The sequence below is a fragment of the Trichechus manatus genome, unplaced genomic scaffold (genome assembly GCF_000243295.1).
Source record: "Trichechus manatus latirostris isolate Lorelei unplaced genomic scaffold, TriManLat1.0 scaffold00172, whole genome shotgun sequence".
NCBI classification, from domain to species: Eukaryota; Metazoa; Chordata; class Mammalia; order Sirenia; family Trichechidae; genus Trichechus; species Trichechus manatus.
Window position 1 is genome coordinate 1,733,103 of NW_004444108.1, and position 24,438 is coordinate 1,757,540.

Here is a 24,438-nt window from a genome sequence, read left to right on the forward strand (position 1 = left end):
TTCCCACCAGCAGTGCCTAAGAGTTCCAATCTCCCCGCAGCCTCTCCAACATTTATTATTTTCTGCTTTTTTTGATTCCTGCCAGCAATGTCAGGGTGAGATGCTATCTCATTGTGGTTTTGATTTGCATTTCTCTAATGGCTAGGGATCGCAAGCATTTCCTCATGTGTCTGTTAGCCTCTTGAATGTGTTCTTTAGTGAAGCATCTGTTCATATCCTTTGCCCATTTTTTAATTGGATGATTTGTCGTTTTGTTGTAGAGGTGTTGAATTTTCTTGTAAATTTTAAAGGTTAGACCTTTGTCAGATTGTCATAGTCAAACATTTTTTCCCAGTCTATAGGTTCTCTTTTTACTCTTTTGGTGAAGTCTTTTGATGAGCATAAATGTTTAATTTTTAGAAGATCCAAGTTATCTAGCTTATCATCTGGTGTTTGTGTATTGTTAGTTATGGTTTGTATCCTGTTAATACTGTGTATTAGGGCCTATAGCATTGACCCTATTTTTTCTTCTATGATCTTTATACTTTTGGGGTTTATATTTAGGTCTTTGATCCATTTTGAATTAGTTTTTGTGTATAATGTGAGGAATGGGTCCTGTTTCATTTTTTTGCAGATGGGCATCTAGTTTTGCCAGCACTATTTGATAAAGAGACTGTCTTTTCCCCATTTGATGGACTTTGGTACTTTGTCAAAGATCAGGTGACCAAAGATGGATGGATTTACATCCAGGTTCTCAAATTCTGTTCCATTGGTCAATGTATCTGTCATTGTACCAGTGCCAGGCTGTTTAGACTACCATAGCTATACAGTAAGTTCTGAGTTCAGGTAGTGCGAGTACTCCTACTTTATTCTTTCTCTTCAGTAGTGCTTTACTTCTCCAAGGACTCTTTCCTTTCCATATAGTGTTAATGATTAGTTTTTCCATCTCTTTAAAGAATGCTGTTGGTATTTGGATCAGGATTGCATTGTATTTGTAGATTGCTTTGGGTAGAATTGACATTTTCACAATGTTGAGTCTACCTGTCCATGAGCTTGGTATGTTTTTCTATTTATGTAGGTCTCTTGGTTTCTTGCAGTAGTGTTTTGTGGTTTTCTTTCTATAGGTCTTTTACATCCCAGGTTAGATTTATTTCTAAGTATTTTCATTTTTTTAGGGGTATTATTAAGTGGTATTGTTTTCCTGATTTCCTCTCTGTCATTCTCTTTTTTGGAGTGTAGGAATCCAACTGATTTTTGTATAGGAATCCAACTGATTTTTGTATGTGTGTCGTATATCCTGCTATTCTGCTGAATATTTCTATTAGTTTCAGTGGTTTTCTCGTGGAGTCTTTTGGGCTTTCTATGTATAGTATCATATCATCCACAAATAGAGATAGTTTTACTTCTTCCTTATCAATTTGGATACCCTTTTTTTCTTGCCTTACTGTTCTAGCTAAGATTTCCAGTACAGTGTTAAATAGGAGTGGTGATAAAGGGCATCCTTGTCTTCTTCCTGTTCTTAAGGGGAATGTTTTCAGCCTCTCTCCATTAAGAATGATGTTGGCTGTTGGTTTTGTATAGATACCCTTTATTATGTTGAGGAATTTCCCTTCTATGCCTATTTTATTGAGAGTTTTTATCAGGAATGGGTGTTGGGCTTTGTCGAATGCCTTTTCTGCATTGATTGAGATGATCATGTGATTCTTTTATTTTATTTATATGGTGGATTACGTTGATTGATTTTCTAATGTTGAACCATCCTTGCATACCTGGTATGAATCCCACTTGGTTGTGGTGTATTATTTTTTTGTTATGATGTTGAGTTCTATTGGCGAGAATTTTGTTGAGAATTTTTGCATCTAAATTCATGAGAGATATTGTTCTGTAATTTTGTTTTTTGTGGTCTCTTTGCCTGGTTTTGGTATCAGGGTTATGCTGGCTTCATAGAATAAGTTTGGAAGTATCCTTTCCTTTTCTATGTTCTGAAATAGTTTGAGTAGTACTGGTGTAAGCTCTTCTCTTTTTGATAGAATTATCCAGTGAAACCATCTGGGCCAGGGCTTTCTTTGGTGAGAGTTTTTTTGTTGTGTTTTGTTTTTTAACCTTTTAAATCTCTTCTCTTGTTATGAATCTGTTCCGATTTTCAACTTCAGTTTGTATTAGTTTGAGTAGGTAGTGCGTTTCTAGAAATTGGTGCATTTCCTCTAGATTTTCAAATTTGTTGGAGTATAGTTTTTCATAGTACTCTGTTATGATCCTTTTTATTTCAGTTGGGTCTGTTGTAATGTTCCCCATTTCATTTCGTATTTGGGTTATTTGCATCCTCTCCTGCTTTTCTTTTGTCAGTTTGGCCAATAGTTTGTCGATTTTGTTGATCCTTTCAAAGAACCAACTTTTGGTTTTGTTGGTTCTTTCTATTGTTTGTCTATTCTCTATTCATTTATTTCTGCCCTGATCTTTATTATTTCCTTCCTTCTGGTGGCTGTGGGCTTCTTTTGCTGTTCTCTTTCTGTTTGTTGGAGCTGTGTAGCTAATGTTTTGATTTTGTCCCTTTCTGCTTTTTTGATGTATGCATCTGTTGCTATAAATTGACATCTGAGCACTGCCTTTGCTGTGTCCGAAAGGTTTTGGTATGAAGTGTTTTCATTCTTATTTGATTCTCGGAATTTTTTGATTTCCTCTTTGATTTCTTCTATTATCCAGTGGTTTGTAAGCAGAGTGTTATACAGTTTCCATAAATTTGATGTTTTTTTCCTTGCTCTTCCTGTTATTAATTTCCACTTTTATGACACTTTCATCAGAGAAGATACTTTATTATCTTAGTGTTTTGGATTTTATTGAGGATTGCTTTGTGGCCTAAGATGTGGTCTGTTCTGGAGAACGTTCCATGTGCATTGATAAAGAATGTATACTTTGCTGCTGTTGGGTGGAATGTTCTATATATTTCTGTGAGTTCAAGTTGGTTGATCGTGGCCTTTGGGTCTTCTGTATCTTTGTTGAGTTTCTTTCTAGATGTTCTGTCCTTTATTGAGAGTGGTGTGTTGAAGTCTCCTAGTATTATTGTGGAACTATCAATTTCTCTTTTCAGGGCTGTTAGAGTCCGTTTTATGTATTTTGGAGCCCTGTCATTGGGTGCATAGATATTTATTATGGTTATGTCTTCATGATTGATTTTTCCTTTAATCGTTAAGTAATGCCCTCTTTGTCTTTTATGGCGGATTTTGTTTTAAGGCCTATTTTTATCTGAGATTAGTATTTCCACTCCTCCTCCTTTTTTTGGTAGCTGTTTGCTTGATATATTTTTTCATCCTTTGTTTTTTAATAAGTTTATGTCTTTGTTTCTTAAGATGTGTCTCTTTTAGACAGCATGTTGATGCGTCATTTTTTTTTTTTTTTTTTAATATCCATTCTGTCACTCTCTGTCTCTTTATGGGTGCATTTAGGCCATTTATGTTCAGTGTGATTATTGATAGGTGTATGTTTATTGGTCTCATTTTAGAGTTTTATTTATTTATTTTTTTGGTGGTGTTGAGGTTTTCTTTGTTCCTCTTACTCTCCTGTGCTGAATTACTTTTGTTTTTGGATTTTTTTTTTATTTTGTTTTTATAGGTTTTGTGTTTACTGAGACTTTATTTATTTATTTATTTTTCTTTATTTTGATGAGTAGATTTGTTAACTTTCTTTGTGGTTACCTTGAAATTTACCTGATTTTCCTAAGTTTAAATGAGTTTGTTATTCCTCAGTATCACTTTGACTTCCTCTTCATTTGAGAGTTCTATACCTACACCATTTATTCCCTCTTTTATTGTTCTGATGTTGTCAATTACACATTGACCTCTCTGGTTCCCTGTTGTAAATCTTTTAGTTTTGTTTTATCCTTGAGATTTCATTACCTGTTTGGTATCTGGAGCTCTCCTCGTTCTCTGTTCTCTGTCAGTTTTTTATTCCATTTGGTGCTTGGCTGAGTTCTTTGTCTCTTGATTTGATGCTTAGGGTTCCAGGATTGATGTTTGTATCTGTTTTACATAGTTCTTCAGGTCTTTACTGTGGAAGGATGCCATGGTGCTTCTGTCTGTAGTGCTATGTTGACTCCACCTCCAATGTTTCTTCATTTAAAAAAAATCTTTTCTGGTGAAAACATTTTGTGCCAGACTTCACCAGAAGTATTTTTAAAAGTTATTTTGTAAAATAAGTTTATAATATGGATATTTTCTCTTCTATATGTCAATGCCCATACAAAATGCATAATAAATGATTGACATAAAGGTTTTTCACGTACTTGATGCTATAAAGAATATTCACAAGACAAAGATGAGGTTGTTATCACTAGCTTCTTCCTTCTTCTGGCACCTCATTGCATTTATAAATAAGAAAAGGATGATGAAGTGGCCACTAGAGAGTTGAATTGTTCTTCCTAGAGAGAATCTCAGTAAGGTATGTTTTCCAGGTATTTTGAAGAGTGTCTGTCTACTTGGATATTTGAAGCATGGTCCAGTATTTTTTTTTTAATGTCTTATTAGAGTAAATAATAGTATTCTATATATTACACATGACTTTGCTAATCTTCTAATGTATTTGCAATGCATCCATTAAGTTATCCTGGTTGTTTCTGTCATATTTGTATTCCCAGGCCATTCTATTCCCTTTCATTTCTTGACAGCTTTTGTTCCTGGGTCTTCATCATTCTTTCCAACATAACTCCTGTCTAAATTCCTGGGAATTTATATAGCTGGTTATTTAAGAATCCTAGATAATTAAGATTATACATATATGTATGTATATATATATGTTTATGTGTGTATATACATATATACATATACCTATACATATGTAAGGAAACCCTGGTGGCATAGTGTTTAAGAGCTATGGCTGCTAACCAAAAGGTCAGCAGTTCAAATCCACCAGGCGCTCCTTGGAAACCCTGTGGGGCAGTTCTATTCTGTCCTACAGGGTTGCTATGAGTTAGAATTGACTCGACAGCAACGGGTTTTTATACATATGTAAAGGAGCCCTGGTCGCGTAGTGGTTAAGAGCTCAGCTGTTAACCAAAATGTCAGCAGTTCAAATCCACTAGCCACTTTTTAGAAACCCTGTGGGGCAGTTCTGCTCTGTCCTATAGGGTCACTATGAGTCGGTATCAACTCGACATCAGTGGGTTTGTTTTTTTTGGTTTTTTTTTTGTAGTGCAATGGTTAAGTGCTCAGTTAATCAAAAGGTCAGCAGTTCAAACCCATCAGCCACACTGCGGGAGAAAAGACCTGGCAATCTATTCCCTTAAAGATTGAAGCCTTGGAAACTCTATGGGACAGTTCTACTCTGTCATGTGAGGTCACTATGAATCAGAATCAACTCTATGGCACACAGCAATAACAACAATACATATATGTATATATATAATCTTCCAAAGGTCAGTTCCTTTCTCTTTTCTCTTCCTATGATCTTTCCTTGTTGTATGTTCCTCAGCCATTGATTCCCAAGGTCATATCTTTGAAAGTATCATGGCAAATAACTGCATAAAACCAAAAAAACCAAACCCATTTTTGTCAAGTTGATTCTGACTCATAGCAACCCTATAGAACAGAGTAGAACTGCCCCATAGGGTTTCCAAGGAGCAGCTCGTGGATTCGAACTGCCACTAGGCTCCAAACCACTAGGGCTCCAAATAACTGAATATATAGCCTAATTCATGTATCCCCCATCTGATCATCACCTCTGTTTATATTTCTAGCTTACCTCCTCTGGTACCTGATTGTATCCAATATTTTTTTAAATTATTATTTACTTTTTGAAATAAAAATAAAATTTTTATTTGTGTTATAGAAAATTTCAAAAGTAGAGAGAACATGTACGAACAACCAGCTTCAACAATTATCAATTCATGGCCAATTTTGTTTTATCTAGTATAATGTGAAGTAAATACAAGATAGCATATCATTTCTTTTGTAACTATTTCAGTATATATATTTAAAAAGGTAAAATACTTATCAAACCAAAAAAAAAAATTAACAGTTCCTTAATATCTAACTCCCCTAAAGCCCCAGCAGTAGCTACAGTTCATTGGTCCTACTACCACTTCACTGTCTGACATCCATGACAACATCTTCCCTCTTCTTATCCAGTTTAGATCCTGCGGTCGGTCCCTGTAGCCACTCCACATTGAATACACTCTCAATGGCCCTGCCCTTTCTCACTTTGTTATATTCTCATGGAAGAACCACAGCCATACGCAAATCAAACTCTGCTTACTCCATGCCTGCACTCCTGCAGCTGAATGTGGTTGGAGAAAAACTTTCAACCACATTGATTGGTCCCATTTTAAATTTATAACTGGTAGGTCCTCAATGCTGCCCAGCAATCATACCTTATCTTCATTATCTATTCCCTCTCCTACCTTTCTACATGATTATGTTATATCTCTCTTTCCTCATACCTTTAACATATCTTCATGCTTCCTCATTTACTTGGAGACCTTGCTTCCCACTTCACAGAGAAAATGAAAGCAGTCAGAAGAGAGCTTCCACAATGCCAGTACCACAACACCCTCCCTCCAGCATCTGAACCCTTATATTTGGCCTTTTGGCTTGATGTTAAAGATTGTCTTTTACTATTCTTGACTCTCTGTGCTCTAATCCCCTTTCTTTTCACTGGATCCTATCCATTGTTGCCTACTCAAAGACATTGCTCCAGAAATTCTTCCTTCTCCTCCCCATCCCAACATCTCTGACATCTTTAATTTTGACTTTTTACTGAATCATTCCTGTCAGCATACAAACATGCTTTTATTTCACCCAGCTTAAAACAACAGAAGACAAAAATACAACTTCTCTTGACCCAGCTTTAGCCATAGCTACTGCTCTAATTCTCTGCTTCCTAGTGTAGCGAAATTATTCAGAAAGAGTTGTCTGTATCTGATGTCTCTATACGTTTGTCTTGGTTGTCTAGTGCTACTATAACAGAAATACCACGAGTGGGTGCCTTTAACAAACAGAAATTTCTTTTCTCATAGTTAGGAGGCTAGAAGTCCGAATTTAGGACGCCAACTCTAGGGGAAGGCTCTCTCTCTCTGTTTGCTCTGAGGGAAGTTCCTTGTGTCTTTTCAGCTTCTATTCCTCGGTTCCTTGGTGATCTTCATGTGGTGTGACATCTATCTTCCCCAGTCTCTGCCTTTGCTCTTTTTTTTTATCTTAAGAGATTGACTGAGACACACCCTACACTAATACTGCCTCATTAACATAACAAAGAAAACCCATTCCCAAATGAGATTATAACCACAAGTATAGGAGTTAGGGTTTACAACACCTATTTCTGGGGAACACAATTCAATCCATAACACCGTTCTACATACCCCTTTCAATAAGACTTTTGCTCTCACTACTCCACTAAGACAACTCTTGTGGAAGTCATCAATAACCTACATATTACTAAATTCAGTGAATTCTTAGGCCTCATTTTACTTGGCCTAGTTTTAGGATTTGACACTGTTAATCACACCCTCTTCCTTTGATACAGTTTTGTTACTTGGCTTCCAGGATGCCACTTTCTCTTGGTTTCTTTAGTCTCCTTTGCTGGTACCTGCTCTTCTAATAGACCTCTTAACTTTGGAGTATTCCTGGACTCATTCGTTGGTCTTCTCCCTGATGACTTGGATTTAAATACCACATCTACACCACCAAGATCCAAATTTACATCTCTGGCCCAGATCTCTCTACTCAACACTCCACTTGGATATCTAGGTGCCTCAATTTAACTTATCCTTTTTTGATCTTCCACCTAAGACTTACTGTACCTACACCCTTCCCTATCTCAGTGAATGGCAACTCGGTCCTTCAGGTTGTTAAGGCTAAAATCCTGAGAATCACCCTCTTTTCTTATTTTTCTCTCACATTCCACATTCAGCACATCTGGAAGTCCTTTTGGCTCGAAGGTATTCAGTGTCTGACCATTTCTTTCATTGCTGCTGCTACTTCCCTGGTCCTAGCCACCATTACCTACCTCCCACTTGAATTGCTCTAACAGTTGTGACTGGTCTCTCTGTTCTTACCCTTGCCGCCAGCCTTAAGGTTTGTTTGCAGCACAGTAGCCAGAACAATCCTTTTAAAACATGAATCAGAACATATTATTACCTCAAGTATGATACATACTAATAGCATACAATCCTATTCAGAAAAAACACCAAAGGCTTTATAATGCCTTCAAGGCATTCTAAGCATGTCCTTCCTTTCATTCCAGCCACTGTGTTCCCTTTGTTTCTTGAAAATACCAGACATCCTCCTGCCTTAGAGTCTTTGCAGTGTTGGTTCCTGCTGCTTGGAAAGTCCATTGATAACATCTTTAACTCCTTTCAAGTCTTTGCTCCAGGAACACCTCAGAGACCTGCACAGAAATTCCCTGAACCCTTCGTTCTCAATCTCCAGTCACTAAAATCCCCTGTATTCTGCTTTATTTTTTTCTCCAATAAATTTAGCATTTTATAGCTTACTATGTAACTTTATTATTTTTATTGCTTACTCTGTCTTCCCTCATTCGAATGTAAGCTCCACAAGGGCAGGAATGTCTATCTTTTTGTCTGGCATATAGTTTGTTTGTTTGTTTTTTTCTTTTTGAGTAAATCGTTTTTTTCTTTCTTCCAGCATTACTTCACTCTTAATCATTTTCAGAGTTAATATATAGTTTTATTAAATATATTATCTTTTTTATTTATTTCTTATCTTCTGTTTTAGAAAACTGCACAAATATTTATGTATATATTTATGTATCTGAGATTATTGTTGCCACTCCTGCTCATTGTTGGTTACTGTTTGCTTGATATATTGTTTTCCATCTTTGATTTTGTATATATTTATGTATTTGTGTTTAATTATTTTCTATTTTATCTAATTTTTAGTAAAAACACAGTAGTTTATAACTCTGTTAGGTATCTAAAATTATTTCTCATTCTTACCTTTAACAGGTCATTGCTTTAGTAATGGATATATTTACAGATGTGGACATTTTCAAGGAAATAGTTGAAGCATCAACTCGAGGAATATCTGTATACATTCTGCTTGATGAGTCAAATTTTAATCATTTTCTAAATATGACTGAAAAACAGGGTTGTCAAATTCAACGTCTCAGGGTAAGAATTCCATATTTATTTTTTTTCTCAAGTTTACTGTGTGCTTTTGTCAGATCTGTCAAATGTAAACTATGTTAAGGTATATTACTGCAAAAGTAAAATAGAAAAAAAAAGATTTATGGTAGCATAATGAGTGATTACAGAAGCGTCTCCTTATATTTTTCAGACAATAACTGAAAAAAACACATCTTCATGAGGGTTTTACATTGTGTTTTTCTTGACGGAGGAAACTTAAGCCTCTGATGCTTTGGTACCGATTATAATTAATGCTTCAGTTTTGCATGCACAACCTTGCAATCATTGACTCAAAGGATTGTTTGATTCAGCAGGTGTTGCTTATCAAAATCATTTAACATAGTGTTTTCACTTACTTTTGACTTTTCAAAATGAGAACAGATTTTATTGTTCAGTTATGTTAGCATCATGCTACTGTAACGCAGAGAATTGCTTTCTTTTCTTTGCTTAATTATGATAAAAATATATATAACAAAATGTTGGCCATTTCAACATTTTTTGCATGTACTTTAGTGGCATCGATTATGTTCATCATGTTGTACCACCATCACCGCTGCCGAAAGGATGTCTTGCGGAAGGATCCTCAGTAATTTATGAAACCGTTCTGTGCAACTGTATAGTAATATCTCCTATTTAAGCTATATTAAAATATCTATTTTAAGTGATTATTTTTGCTGAATATTTTATTTTTAAGAGATGTTTTGGAAATTGCTGTTCACTACTTTTTTTGTTATTTAAAAATTTTATTTCACATATACATTTTTTGGTATTAAGGCTTTATATTGACATATATTTTACTTTTTAAAATATCCTCTTTCTAGCCATAATTTTACTTTTTATGTATAATTTTAGAATATTCGAGTACGGACAGTAAAAGGCCAAGATTATCTTTCAAAAACAGGAGCAAAATTCCATGGAAGACTGGAACAGAAATTTTTGTTAGTTGACTGCCAGAAAGTTATGTATGGTTCTTACAGGTAAGATCATTGTGTTATCAATCATTTAAATAATTTGTTTTAGTATCAAATATTAATGTAATCTATTTAATTATTTCTTAAGAAGCTCTGAGACTTGGGTTTGAGTTCTGGCTCTGCCTCTAAAGAACGATAAGACCTTAGGCAAATCATATAAATTTCTGGAGTTTCAGTTTCTTCATTCAAAAATGAAGGGATTGATTAATATCTAAGGTTCCCCACAGCTCTATAATAAAACTTTTCTTGTGAAAACTGTAAATAATATGCATTTAATAACAATTGTTCATAAAAATAGCTCTTTTACCACTTTGAAGAACCAGTGGAATGAGTTTCCTTCATTTTAGTATTATTAAGAATCTGATAATTATCATGTTAAAAAAATAAATAAACCAAACCCATTGCTGTTGAGTCGATTCCGACTCACAGTGACCCTATAGGACAGAGTAGAACTGCCCCATAGGGTTTCCAAGAAGTGGCTGGTGGATTTGAATTGCTGACCTTTTGGTTAGCAGCTGTAGCACTTAACCACTACGCCACCAAAAAGAAAAAGCATGTAAGAGTCTGACTGCTAAAAATGCCCAGACAGACACTAGACAAATGTACTCAGCCCCAGATTGCATTCTCTGACATCTTTCACAGCTACCATTGGTGAAATGTTTAACTCTGTTCTGGCTTGGCTCTTTTACATGTTTCACCCCCAGTCCTTACAAGTTATCTCCAAGGCAGTTGTTTTTATCCCCATATTATAAATGAGAAAATTGAAGTTCCCGATGGTTAAGGGACTTGTCTAAAACCCCACGGCTACGGACCAGAGGCAGCTTTCCTTCCAGTCCAGGTCAGACTGTTTCCAGAGTACAGGCTCTGATGTAATACTCGCTCTGAATCCCCCATGTCAGCACTGAATGGGATGCATAGAGAGAATATGCTATCAGGCAGATAAAAGCATCAGACAAACATGGGAACTGCTAGGTCATATGGGCAGGGTAGACTCATTATTAAAGACAGAGTGAAGAAGCCAGGAGAGGTGTGGATGTTAACAGGACAGTGTGAGTGAAGACACTTGTCTCTTATCTTCATAACTTAGAAAGTCCACAAGAAGGAGGGAACACGTTGAAATAGATGGCCCTGGGCAAGGTACTTAGCTTAGCTGAATTTACTTTGCTCAACTGTAAAATGATGATAATCGTAGAACCTACCTGATGTTGTCGTGAGGATTAAATGACTTAATGCGTCCAAAGCCCCTAATGTCAGCTATTATTTTAAGCCTTGTTTTAACTGTTATTATCTGCTAACTTTAAGCTCAGAGACCCTTTTATGAAAGTGCTGTTTGGAGTTCCAAATGTAAGCTTGTTAAGAGTGGAAATTGCAGCTAGTGGTTGAAATTAAGGAGTCCTCTGAAAGACTCAGGAGCCCTGGTTGCGCAGTGGTTAAAGCACTCAGCTGTTGACCAAAAGGTTGATGGTTCGAACCTACCAGCCAATCCTCGGGAGGAAGATGTGGAAGTCTGCTTCCTTAAAGATTACAGCATTGGAAACCTTATGGGGCAGTTCTACTTCTGACCCATAGGGTATCTGTCAGTTGGAATCTACTTAACGGCAGCGGGTTTGGTTTTGGTCTAAAGACTTATTATATTTATATATATTTGTTAAGACTTACTTGGTTTTAGAGAGTCTTTAATTGAAATTTTAATTAAAATTGAAATTTCATTTGACTTATAGAATGATGTTTATTATTTAAGCTCATCATTATCAATATTTTCTATTTTTATTTTTTAACTTGACTTTTAAGATTATCTTCACCAGTAAATTCACCTCAACTTTGTTTTGCTACCACTAGATATTAATAGGTGCTATATGTTGAGAGGAAACCCTGGTGGCATAGTGGTTAAGAGCTATGGCTGCTAACGAAAAGTTCGGCAGTTCATATCCACCAAGTGCTCCTTGGAAATCCTGTGGGGCAGTTCTACTTTGTCTTGTAGGGTCACCATGAGTCGGAATTGACTCAGTGGCAATGGGTTTGGTTTGGTTTTTGTTATATGTTGAGAGGTGTGCTTGGGTGAGTTGCACCCTAGTGGTGCAGTGGTTAAGCACTGGGCTGCTAACCACAAGGTCAGCAGTTGGAACCTACCAGCGGCTCTGCAGGCAAAAGATGGGCAGTCTGATGGGCAGGTTGCTTCTGTAAAGATTACAGCCTTGAAAACCCTATGGGGCAGTTCTACTCTGTCCTATAGGATCACTATAAGTCAGAATTGACTGGACAGTGACAAGTTTTTTTTGTGTGTTTATATGTTGAGATGATAGTAGTTGAGCTACTTTAAGAATAGCATGGAGAAAAACAACAACAAAATTTATCTATTTTTCTCTTTCTTTCTTACTTACCTTACTTACTCACTCACTCATTCACTCACTCACTCACTTACTTATAAGCCAGAGGATTTAAGCTACTACTTATGAAAGTGTTTATGGAATGCTAGGTCCACAAATTATAAAAATCTATCAAAACTCTTATGTAACAACCCTATCTTATTTATTATTTTGAATTCATTTAAAATACTTCTTTAGAAAATTAATGGTTGTCAGGTGTTGTCATATGTTTTTCCTGATTAATGATCATGTACGTTTCCTATTGTTAACAAAATTCTAACAGGATCTGATGGAACAGTTATGAACCAGTTCCCATCACAAGTAGTTAAAATTTTACTTCCTTTGGATTAAAAACTGCCTAAGTCCCTCACATTCTAGTATTGCCTTTTTTTTTCCTCAAAAGCAAATTCAAAATGCCCTCTTTTTTCATTCACAATTCTTTGCCATAGGATTCATTGTGTTATAACCTCCCAGTCTTTACAGAAAGGCCTGGAATCTGTATTTACCGGAGTGACATTGTGTGACAGCTCACTCCTATGGTGAAAGTTTCACCAGGAAAATATAACAGGAGTTTTGCCATCACATAATACTAACAGTGATAAGATAAAACTCTTGAAAAAAAAAAAATTGCCACTTACATACTTTTAATCAGTGTGTATATAAATAATATTTCGAATTGGATACCCCCTTTTGAAATTGCCACATGCAAATCTGAGATATTTAGTAAAGCATTTTTCACAAATTTGATTGATAGAGCATTTTATGTACTTCTGGTTTTTTTTGAGTTTTATGAGCTCTTTCAAAAGATGGTTTCACTAAATCTGGTGGCCCTAAGATACGACTTAAAGATTGTCACATTCAGAGATCCGTGCTGCAGCCAGTATACTGACCCTTCCACATCTCGACAACCACTCTCACTTCATGGGCTTCACTTTCGTAACCCCCAGCTGGGAACTCAAGAGTATTTGGCCTGTCTCTTTATATGAGGATTTATAGCCACACTCCCAGTTCCATGTCTAATATGTGACTGTGTGTGTGTGTGTGTGTGTATTTGGTTTGGTTTAGGAGGAATAAGTTTATTTTTTTAATCCAAATAAATATCTGCATATATTTCTAAAAATGACTAAAAGATACACAGTACAAAATAGTAGTTCTTCTTATCCATCGTCATCTACCTCTAGTTCCTAACATCCAGGTACAATTACTCAAATTCTTTTAGCTAGTCCTTTTGGTATTTAGTCCACTCTGCTAAATAATATGATTATACTGCCATTTCTTGATTTATCAATTTTAGATATTATCTCTTAGATGTATGGTAATTGAGGAGAAATATTTCCTACTGCTGCCTTTCTTGTCCCTTTTCTGTCTTTTTAGTGGGATATCAGGAAGAAAAAGAAGCATGTAGGATAATCCAGATTTAATTAAAACCTTTTAAACTTTCTACCATCATAAATTTCTGTTCTTATAAGCCATTTGGAGCCCTGGTGGTGCAGTGTTTAAGAGCTACGGCTGCCAACCAAAAGGTCGTCAGTTCAAATCCACCAGCCACTCCTTGGAAACCCTTTGGGGCAATTCTACTCTGTCCTATGAGTCGGAATCAACTCGACGGCATCGGATATAATAATAACCAACATAAACATCTCTGCCTTTTATTCTTCTTTGTCTTTGATAGTAAAAATTCATTTCTATACTCATTTCTTTATTCACAGCAAATATTTTGACGTGCCTATAATGTGCCAAGCACGGTTCCATCTCCCTGGAGATATAGCCCTAAACAAAGCAGACAAGGGCCTTGAGCCAAGGGAACTTCAGTGGGCAGTGGACACTGATGATTAACAAGGGGGTCAATACAGAGAGAAGAAAATATCAGATAGTAATAAGTGGGATTGAAGCAATTAGATGAGGGATATATGATAAGGCATGATTAGGTAGATACTTTGAGTTGAGTGGTCACAAACATCCTCTCCAAGAAGGTGGCATCTATATTGAAACCTGATTGGCAAAAGTCAGGAACTAACAGAGGAAAGATAAGTATTGCAGAGGGAACAGTTAGTGCAAAGGCCCTGGGGCAGGTAGGTATCGGAGAGACTGAGGGAAGGCCAGTTTGGCATACTGGGCAAGGGGAGAGGTAGCCTGAGTGGAACTGAAAAGCAGACGGAAAGGCATTCTCTTAGGCCAAATAAGGAGTTTTAATTTTATTTTAAACAAAATGGAAAATTCTTTGTTAGGAGTATGACATGATCTAATTTATATTTTGAAAAGATCACTCCTGCTGCTGCATTGATTCAAAAATGGGCAAATAAGGAAGCCAGAAGTCCTTTTAAATGATTATGCCTCAGACAAGGATGATCACAGGACAGTACAGGTTTGTGATAGGTTTTGGAATTAGAGTCAACAGGACCTATTGACTCCAGTTAGTCCTGGGAAAGAGAGCATTCACAGATGACTCCTTGTTTTTTGTCCTCATCAGTAGGGAAGGTAGAGGGGCCACTGACTGAGTTAAGTAAGACTGGGAAAGAAACAGGCTGGAGGAAGAGGGAGCAGTGGATGAAGACTTAGGAACTGGACATAATAGATTTGAGATGCCCATTAAAATTGCAAGTAGAGATTAGGCATTGATTTTAGAGATAAGAAAGAGATCAGCACTGAAAATACAGATTTAGAGGTTACTAGCATATGGATGATACAAATCAACTAGGGAAACAGAGAAATATGGGGATTCGTCCTCAAACCCTGAAGCATATGTCCAGTTTCTTAGATTTACTTATTGAATATATCCAGTTAGATGTCTTCTTGTTACCTGAAATTATATTCCAATATTATTTTCTGACTGACTAAAGCAAGGTACCTTTTCCAGTTGCCACACATGCACACATACCATATCAGTGTCTTCTCAGTTTCTTAAGCTCAACACCTGGAGGTTATTTTTATTTCATACCTATAGACATCATTTATGAGATTCTTTCTTCTTGTTACTTGACTCAACATTTTTACTCATTATCCCACTTTGAACTCTGGTTTGGGCTCTTATCACTTTATTCCTATCACTTTACTCTTCGTAGTAGATTTCATCTCTCATCTTTCAAGTCTATTACAAACAAACCCATTACCATCAAGTTGATTCCAACTCATAGCAACCCTATTGGACAGAGTACAACTGTCCTATAGGGTTTCCAAGGCTGTAATGTTTATAGATAGATCCGTCTGTATGTAGTACAACACTGTCAGTGATAGGATAATATCCATTCACCTGCAAGGAAGACCAGTTAATAGAACTATTATTCAAATTTATGCTCCAACCACTAAGGCCAAAGATGAAGAAATTGAAGATTTTTACCAACTTCTGTAGTTTGAAATTGATAGAACACATAATTAGGATGCATTGATAATTACTGGTGATTGGAATGTGAAAATTGAAAACAAAGAAGGGTCGATAGTTGGAAAATATGGTCTTGGTGATAGATATGATGCCAGAGATCACATGATATCATGATAGAATTTTGCAAGACCAACAACTTTTTCATTGCAAATACCTTTTTTCACCAACGTAAATGCCAACTGTACATGTGGACCTCACCAGTTGGAATACAGAGAAGGTAAATCAACTACATGTGTGGAAAGAGACAATGGAAAAGCTCAATATCATCAGTCGAAACAAGGCCAGGGGCCGACTGCGGAACAGACCATCAATTGCTCATATGCAAGTTCAAGTTGAAACTGAAGAAAATTAGAACAAGTCCATGAGAGCCAAAGTACGACCTTGAGTATATCCCACCTGAATTTAAAGACCATCTCAAGAATAGGTTTGATGCTTGAACACTAATGACCGAAGACCAGATGAGTCATGGAAGGACATCATACATGAAGAAAGCAAGAGGTCATTAAAAGAAAGAAAAGACCAACATAGATGTCAGAAGAGACTCAAACTTGCTCTTGAACGTCGAGTAGCTAAAGCAAATGGAAGAAATGATAAAGTAAAAGAGCTGAACAGAAAATTTCAAAGGTCAGCTCCAGAAGACAAAGTTAAGTTATCATAATGACATGTGCAAAGACCTGGAGTTAGAGAACCAAAAGGGAGGAGCACACTCGGCATTTCTCAAGCTGAAAGAACTGAAGAAAAAAATCAAGCCTCAAGTTGTAATATTGAAGGATTCTACAGGGAAAATATTAAATGATGCAGGAAGTATCAAAAGAAGATGGAAGGAGTAGAGTCACTATACCAAAAAGAATTTGTCAACATTCAACCATTTCAGGAGGTAGCATAGGATCAGCCACCGATGGTACTGAAGGAAGAGGTCGAAGGTGCACTGAAGGCATCGGCAAAAAACAAGGCTCCAGGAATTGACAGAATACCGATTGAGATGTTTCAACAAATGGATGCAGCGCTGAAAGTGTTCACTCGTCTATGCCAAGAAATTTGGAAGACAGCTACCTGGCCAACCAACTAGAAAAGATCTATATTTATGCCTATTCCAAAGAAATATGGTCCAGTCGAATGCAGAAATTATCAAACTGTATCGTTAATATCACATGCAAGTAAAATTTTGCTAAAGATCATTCAAAACTGGCTGCAGCAATGCATCGACAGGGAACTGCCGGAAATTCAAGCTGGATTCAGAAGAGGACATGGAAAAGGGATATCACTGCTGATGTCAGATGGATCCTGGCTGAAAGCAGAGAATACCAGAAAGATATTTACCTGTGTTTTATTTACTATGCAAAGGCATTCGACTGCGTGGATCATAACAAACTGGATAACATTGCAAAGAATGAGAATTGCAGAACACTTAAGTGTGCTCATGAGAAACCTATACATAGATCAAGAGGCAGTCATTCAAACAGAACAAGAAAAGATGTATGTCAGGGTTGTGTCCTTTCACCATACTTATTCAATCTGTATGCAGAGCAAATAATCTGAGAAGCTGGACTATATGAACAAGAACGGGGCATCACAATTGGAGGAAGTCTCATTAACAACCTTCATTATGCAGTGACACAACCTTGCTTGCTGAAAGTGAAGAGGGCTTGAAGCCCTTACTGATGAAGATCAAAGACTACAGCCTTCAGTAAGGATTACACCTCAACATAAAGAAAATGAGAATCCTCACAACTGGACCAATAAGCAACATCATGATAACCGGAGAAAAGATTGAAGTTGTCAAGGATTTCATTTTATTTGGATCTACAATCAACACCCACGGAAGCAGCAGTCGAGAAATCAAAAGATGCATTGCATTGGGCAAATCTACTGCAAAAGACCTCTTTAAAGTGTTAAAAAGCAAAGATGTCACCTTGAAGACTAAGGTGCACCTGACTCAAGCCATGGTGTTTTCAGTCTGCTCGTAAGCATGCGAAAAGTGGACAACGAATAAGGAAGAATTGACGCCTTTGAATTATGGTGTTGACGAAGAATATTGAATATACCATGCACTGCCAGAAGAATGAAAAAAATCTTTCTTGGAAGAAATACAGCCAGATGCTCCTTAGAAGCAAGGGTGCACATACTTTGGCCATGTTATCAGGAGGGATCAGTCCCTGGAGAAGGGCATCATGCTTGGTAAAGTAGAGGATCAGCGAAAAAGAGGAAGACCCTCAATGAGATGGATTGACACATTGGCTGCAACAATGGACTCAAGCATAAAAACGATTGTGAGGATGGCACAGGACCAGGCAGTGTTTTGTTCAGTTGTACATAGGGTTGCTCTGAGTCGGAATCGACTTGATGGCACCTAACAACAACGTTCACAGAAGCAGACTACCACGTGTTTCTCCCACGGAGCTGCAGCTGGGTTTGAACCGCCAACCTTTTGGTTAGCAGCCAAGCGCTTTGGTTAGCAGCCAAGCGCTTTGGTTAACAGCCAAGCACTTAACTACTGTGCCACTAGGGCTCCTTATGTAGCTATTTGTAATAAATAGCTACTAGAAAAATAAATTAAATTCCTTAAACGTCTCTTTTCAGTATGTCATTGTTGCTGTTAGTTGCATTAAGTCAATTACAACTCATGGCAACCCCATGTGTGCAGAGTAGAACTATTCAATAGTGTTTTCAAGGTTGTGAGCTTTTGGAAGCAGACTGCCAGGCCTGTCTTCTGAGGTGCCTCTGGGTAGGTTCAAACTGCCAACCTTTTGACTAGTAGTCAGTGTTTGTGCCACCCAGGAACTCCTCTTTTCATTATAATTCACTAAATTTGGAAACATATCCTACGCAAACTTTCAGCTTTGCTTGCAAGACTTTTCCCACTAATTTGTCAGTCTTTTATATAGCTTCTTTACTCCAGCCAAATATAATGTTTTCTGTATTCAAACACAACAGCCATTATTGCTTCCTTGCCTTTTCATATGTTTCTTCTTCCATACAGATTGTCCTCCTACGCCTTTCTTTTCCAAACTTCTGGGCATCTAGCCTCTTTCAGAACACAGCTAAACTCCCAGAGATTTTCTTATACTTGATAACTGACTATTCATTCCTTTTCTTGATGTTTCCTACATATTTTGTATTTATTTACATTAGAGACCTGTCTTTAGTTGAATTGAAAATTCCTTTAGTGATTCGCTTTTTTACCATTTATTTTAATACAGACTGCTGGCCCACACATGTGCACATAAAGAACATCTAGAAAATATTCTTCTCATACCACACGTTCAATAGGTGAACTTGATAAAATTAAGCATACAAGAATAACAAGATTTTTAAATTGCACACTGCTGCTTATGATATTTTATTACACTTTAAATTCTTTGAATCTTTTTATCTGCCTGTATTGTCATCTCTATGTAAACAGTAAGATTCTTCATTGTAGAGAGTGTCTCCCATCTTTTCTTTTGTGCCGTTATATTAACTTGACATATAGCATACTATTAATTCATTTCTGTTACAGCCAGTGACTCTGTTACATTATACTAGGTTTTCAAAGCTTAGATTTAAATTGGATAAGAAATTTCAAAGTAGCTATGAACTGTAACCTCTAGGAAAGGGATTGGAAGTTCCATAAAGTACTATAAAGTAGTTACAAACTTTAATTTTCCAGAAATTATATTATTATATTAAAAGACTACGATTGGCATTGTAACTGGTGTGGTTTGTGCAGACTAAATTTACAATCCTGTGTACACTGAATACAGTGAACTCTGCCCTTTAGTGGATGAGGCTGGTGCCCACAAATCCTGTCTCTGTTTATAACTCCTGGCACCCTAAATTACACTTATTAAGCCACAGAGATTACGTTTTGAAGGCATCAACATTCTTAAAATGCATGCAATAGCAGAGACCTATTTAGCATTATAACATGTTAGAATTAGAATTGTAGCTATTTTGCTGTCCATGTCCTCATTCTAGAAATGAGGAAACTGAGGCCTGAGCTCATGTGGCTATATAGCTCAGCAGAAGCCAGGTCTTTCCCCTTTTCCTCCAAAACTGGATTTTCTATACCCGCCAGAATATTGTATATGATATATAGTATCATTTTTCACTCCATAAAAACATGGTAGGCAGAAATATAAATGCACAGCAAATTTTCTTTGGGGTTCCTTGGAACATAAAAAATTATGGGTGGATTCAAAGCCAGGACATAAGTTTTTTTGTTATTTGAGATATGAATTTGTATTTAAAATATGAATATTGAGGTGAGGAGATACATGTAACCATGTAATGATTGAAGCTGCCCTAAATTATATTAACCAGAGAAAACAAATATACTCTCTTGTTGACACTGAATGAAACATTTTTCTTAATCAAATTATATATTATCATTGACCTTTTAACTTAGCAAAATTAAAATTTTCCAATTTTGATTTTTTTCAGCTACATGTGGTCATTTGAAAAAGCTCACCTCAGCATGGTTCAGATCATCACAGGACAACTTGTTGAGTCCTTTGATGAAGAATTTAGAACACTCTATGCCAGATCCTGTGTCCCCAGTTCATTTGCTCAGGAAGAATCTGCAAGGGTGAAACAGGGCAAAGCCCTCTGGGAGAATGGCACTTACCAGCATGCAGTGTCTTCCTTAGCTTCCGTTTCCAGCCAAAGAAACCTTTTTGGTAGACAAGACAATATTCACAAACTGGATTCCAGTTGCTTCAAAAACAGAGGGATATATGCTCTAAATGAACATGACAAGTATAGCATAAGGAATCATGTATACAAACCTCATTTTATTCCAAATTTTAATGGTCCAAATACAATCCGTCAGCAACAACCCAGTCAGTTAAATGAAAATTGGAAAAGACATAGTTATGCCGGAGAGCAGCCAGAAACAGCACCATACCTGCTGCTTAACAGGGCTCTGAATCGAGCCAATAATCCACCCAGTAATTGGAAAAGGCCTTCAGATAGTCTCAGTGTAGCATCGTCATCACGGGGACGCTACACAAACCACCATAACACACCTGCCCAGAGTTTCGCTAATCGGCTCGCCCAGAGAAAAACAACAAATCTTGCAGAAAGGAATTCAGAAGTGCGGAGGTCTTTTAATGGGACAGATAATCATATTCGCTTTTTGCAACAACGAATGCCAACCCTTGAACATACCACAAAGTCATTCCTGCGTAACTGGAGAATTGAATCCTACTTAAATGATCATTCAGAGGCTGCACCTGATTCAGCTCTGGGTGACCGTTTTGAGGGCTATGATGGTTCTGAGAATTTGAAAGCCAATGCCCTTTATACTCATTCTCGGCTTCGTTCATCTTTTGTATTTAAACCAACTTTACCAGAGCAGCAGGAAGTTAACAGTTGTACAACTGAATCCTCCAATTCAACAATCATTGGTTCCCAAGGAAGTGACACATCTAGAGAGGTCCCAGACACCCTTGCAAGTGTAGAGCAGTTGACAGACAAACCCTCGTCAGACTCAATCCCCAAGCTTCCACCGCACTCTGAGGCACCAAAAATTCACACCTTGCAAGTTCCCAAAAACCACTCACCAGTCTTAAACCATGCTACAAATGGCCATCCAGAGTCCAACAACTATGTATACACAACTTTGTGTGCAGATAAGCAAACAGAAAATCTAAAGAACCAACAAAATGAGAATCTGCTTAAAAGGCGAAGTTTCCCATTCTTTGACCACGCAAAAGGCAATTTGGATAGAAATAGTAAGCACTATGTATATAGTACACTTACGAGGAATCAAATTAGACAACCAGAAAAACCCAAGGAAGATTTACTAAAAAGTTCTAAAAGCATGCACAATGTGACCCATAACACGGAGAAGGATGATAAGGTTGTCAAGATAGACCCTCCAAGTGGCACTGCTACCAAGTCAATTTCCATTGCTGCTTTACCTGATGTGAACAAAGAGGAGTCCAACAAAGAACTCACTTCAAAGAAGGAGGTTAAGGGTTCTCCAAATTTTTTGAAAAAGGGATCTCAGAAGTTAAGGTCATTACTTAGCCTTACCCCAGAAAAGAAGGAAAATCTATCTAAAAATAAAGCACCTGCCTTTTATAGAATGTGTAGTAGTTCTGATACTTTAGTTTCTGAAGCTGAAGAGAATCAAAAACCAAAAAAATCAGAGACAAAAGTTGATTCATCTCCTAGAAGGAAGCGTTCTTCCGCATCAAATTCTCAAGAAAGCCTCCACAAGAGTAAGGAAGATGTAACAGTTAGCTCACCTAAGGCGGTAAATTCTCCATCAGATGAAAGCAATAAAATAATACCTTCTCCAGGTCCAGTTGAAAGCAAGTTCTCGGAAAGGGCAGGAGATGCCTCTGCCCCAAGATTTAACACTGAACAGATCCAATACCAAGATTCAAGGGGGATTAATGCAGCTGTTGCTCCTGAAAGAAGACCAGCTCCTTCTCCAAGGCCAAACCCCAGTGAGCTTCTAAGATCTCATTCAATTGACAGGCGAGTTTACAGTCGTTTTGAGCCCTTTTGTAAGATTGAGAGCTCTATTCAGCCAACATGCAACTTGTCGAATACCAATATACACCGCCCAGAAGTAAAATCCTCTACTATGGGCAACAATTATGGCAGGTCCAGCCCATTGCTTAATTACAACACTGGCGTTTATCGCTCATATCAACCAAATGAAAACAAGTTTCGAGGATTTATGCAAAAGTTTGGAAACTTCATACACAAAAATAAATAAAATACCATAATTTTAAATGATCATTAAAGTACAAAATGAATATGGTTGTAAATATTTATCCAAAGAGCACTCTGGACAGTTTTTGTAATGTGCCAATAGGCTTCTGTAATGGCAGAATTTGGATATGATGTATATGTTTAGAAGTGTACTAATGTACAATAAAAGTGTTATTGTTCTGTGTGATAAGTTAGTTGTGTTTAATTACACTACAAATGGAACTTCTCTCAAAATAACGTGATTTTTAAATGGTAATGGTAAAAAACAAATGTAATTAAATTGTTTTCTTCAAACTGAAGATCTTTTTTAAGTCTTAAGTAGGAATTGTCATGGAAAGATGGTGTATGGATTTTAACCATTCATTCCAAAGTCTTTCCTTTTAAAAAAAGGATCATAATAGCATCAGTGGCCCTTTCTGGCTTTATGGGTGTTTTAATTTCTTCAAAAGTATAAGAAAATGGAAAGAAGCCTTTTTTGTTTTTAATTAAATTTAAATCCTACTGGAAAACTTGTTATATTTCATTAACATTATATTAATTTTCCCATGGAGCACATGCACCTTGTTTGGTAACAGAAGTACAGTTTAAACTATATAGCTTAGCACCTTTTTTTTTTTGCCAGAAGTGGTTGCAAAGTATCAGCCCCATGTAGTGCAAGTTCATCACTGGAATTTGTTTTCCTGATTCTTTTAAAATCATCCTGGGCATGATTCTGTCCCCTCTAAGCCCAGGTAGCCTGTACTCCGCTCACCTGTCGGCTGCAGAACTTTTACAGTATTTCCTTACTCCAAACGTATAGCAGGCCAGCAGGAATTTGGAAAACCTGACATAGAACATATTTTATCTCTAACATAGATATATTTAGAAATATAAACTTCTGCATAAATATTTGTCTTAGATTAACATGAGAGTGCTTAGGTGTTTTGCTTGCAAAGCTCTTTTTTCTTTTCCAAACTGTGCCAAATATGGTATGACTGCATTGTGTTTTCGTAAGAGTACAACACTGAAAATGAGGAGAAGTGGTACCTGGCCTAGTTCCTCCATTACTGTGGGTCCTGGTAGAAGGATTTAAATCCTTCTAAGAAAGGCAAAGGGTATCTTAATTTGTTGCTCATATTCAGACTGTAAGATACCCTTTGCCTTTCTTAGAGTAATAAAATTTCCATATCCATTACAAAGATTTTAACTTGGATTTGCTTCATTCACAAAGAACAGAATTTAAGAAACAATGCATCATTTGAGGAATGTGATTTCTACAACACTTTAAGTATATTATTTAACACTTTCTGAGTTAGTCTGATGGTGCAATAGTTAAGTGCTTGGCTGCTAACTGAAAGGTTGATGGTTCAAACCCATCCAGTGGCTCTGCAGGAGAAAGACTTGGCAACTGCTCCTGTACAGATTACAACCAAGAAGACCCTATGGGACAGTTCTACTCTGTCACATGGGGTCACTATGAATCAAAATCGACTCGACAGCAACAACAACAAAGTTGCTATATAGGGCAGAGCTTTATTCTTTTAAAAAGTCATGATTCAGTCAAATGTTAATATCTATGTCATTAAGATAGTTTTCCACAGTATATAAAATTTATAAGAAGAAACGTCACAGTAGAAAACATGACAGTACAGAAAAGCAAAGCTAACATTTACTGAACATTTATGGTAGACCAGGTAGTGAGCTAGAATCTTATGTACCCACAATAATATTTTGTATCATTGTCCTCTCTATAGATAGTAATTGAGTTGATAATTGAGGCTCAGAAAGTAATATCCCAAGTCACATAACTAATAAGTGGTGACTCTAAAGTGTCTGTAATATTCTGTCTCATCACATAACCTCCCAAATGTGTTCAATGCCTGCCTCACCCAATCTGGTGAGGATTAAGTGAGAAAATGTTTATGT

At 36.8% G+C, this 24,438-nt stretch overlaps 1 protein-coding gene across 1 annotated transcript in view; it reads left to right on the top strand.

Annotated features, from left to right (window-relative positions):
- FAM83B (family with sequence similarity 83 member B) overlaps positions 1-22,632 on the top strand; it is a 92,581-nt gene extending 69,949 nt beyond the window's left edge. Inside the window, exons 2-4 of the mRNA XM_004386820.3 lie at positions 8,930-9,094; positions 9,962-10,086; positions 20,248-22,632. Coding sequence (XP_004386877.2) covers positions 8,930-9,094; positions 9,962-10,086; positions 20,248-22,537 — 2,580 coding nt within the window. The 3' untranslated portion in view covers positions 22,538-22,632. The remainder of the gene's footprint in view (positions 1-8,929; positions 9,095-9,961; positions 10,087-20,247) is intronic.
- The last annotated feature ends 1,806 nt before the right edge of the window (positions 22,633-24,438 follow it).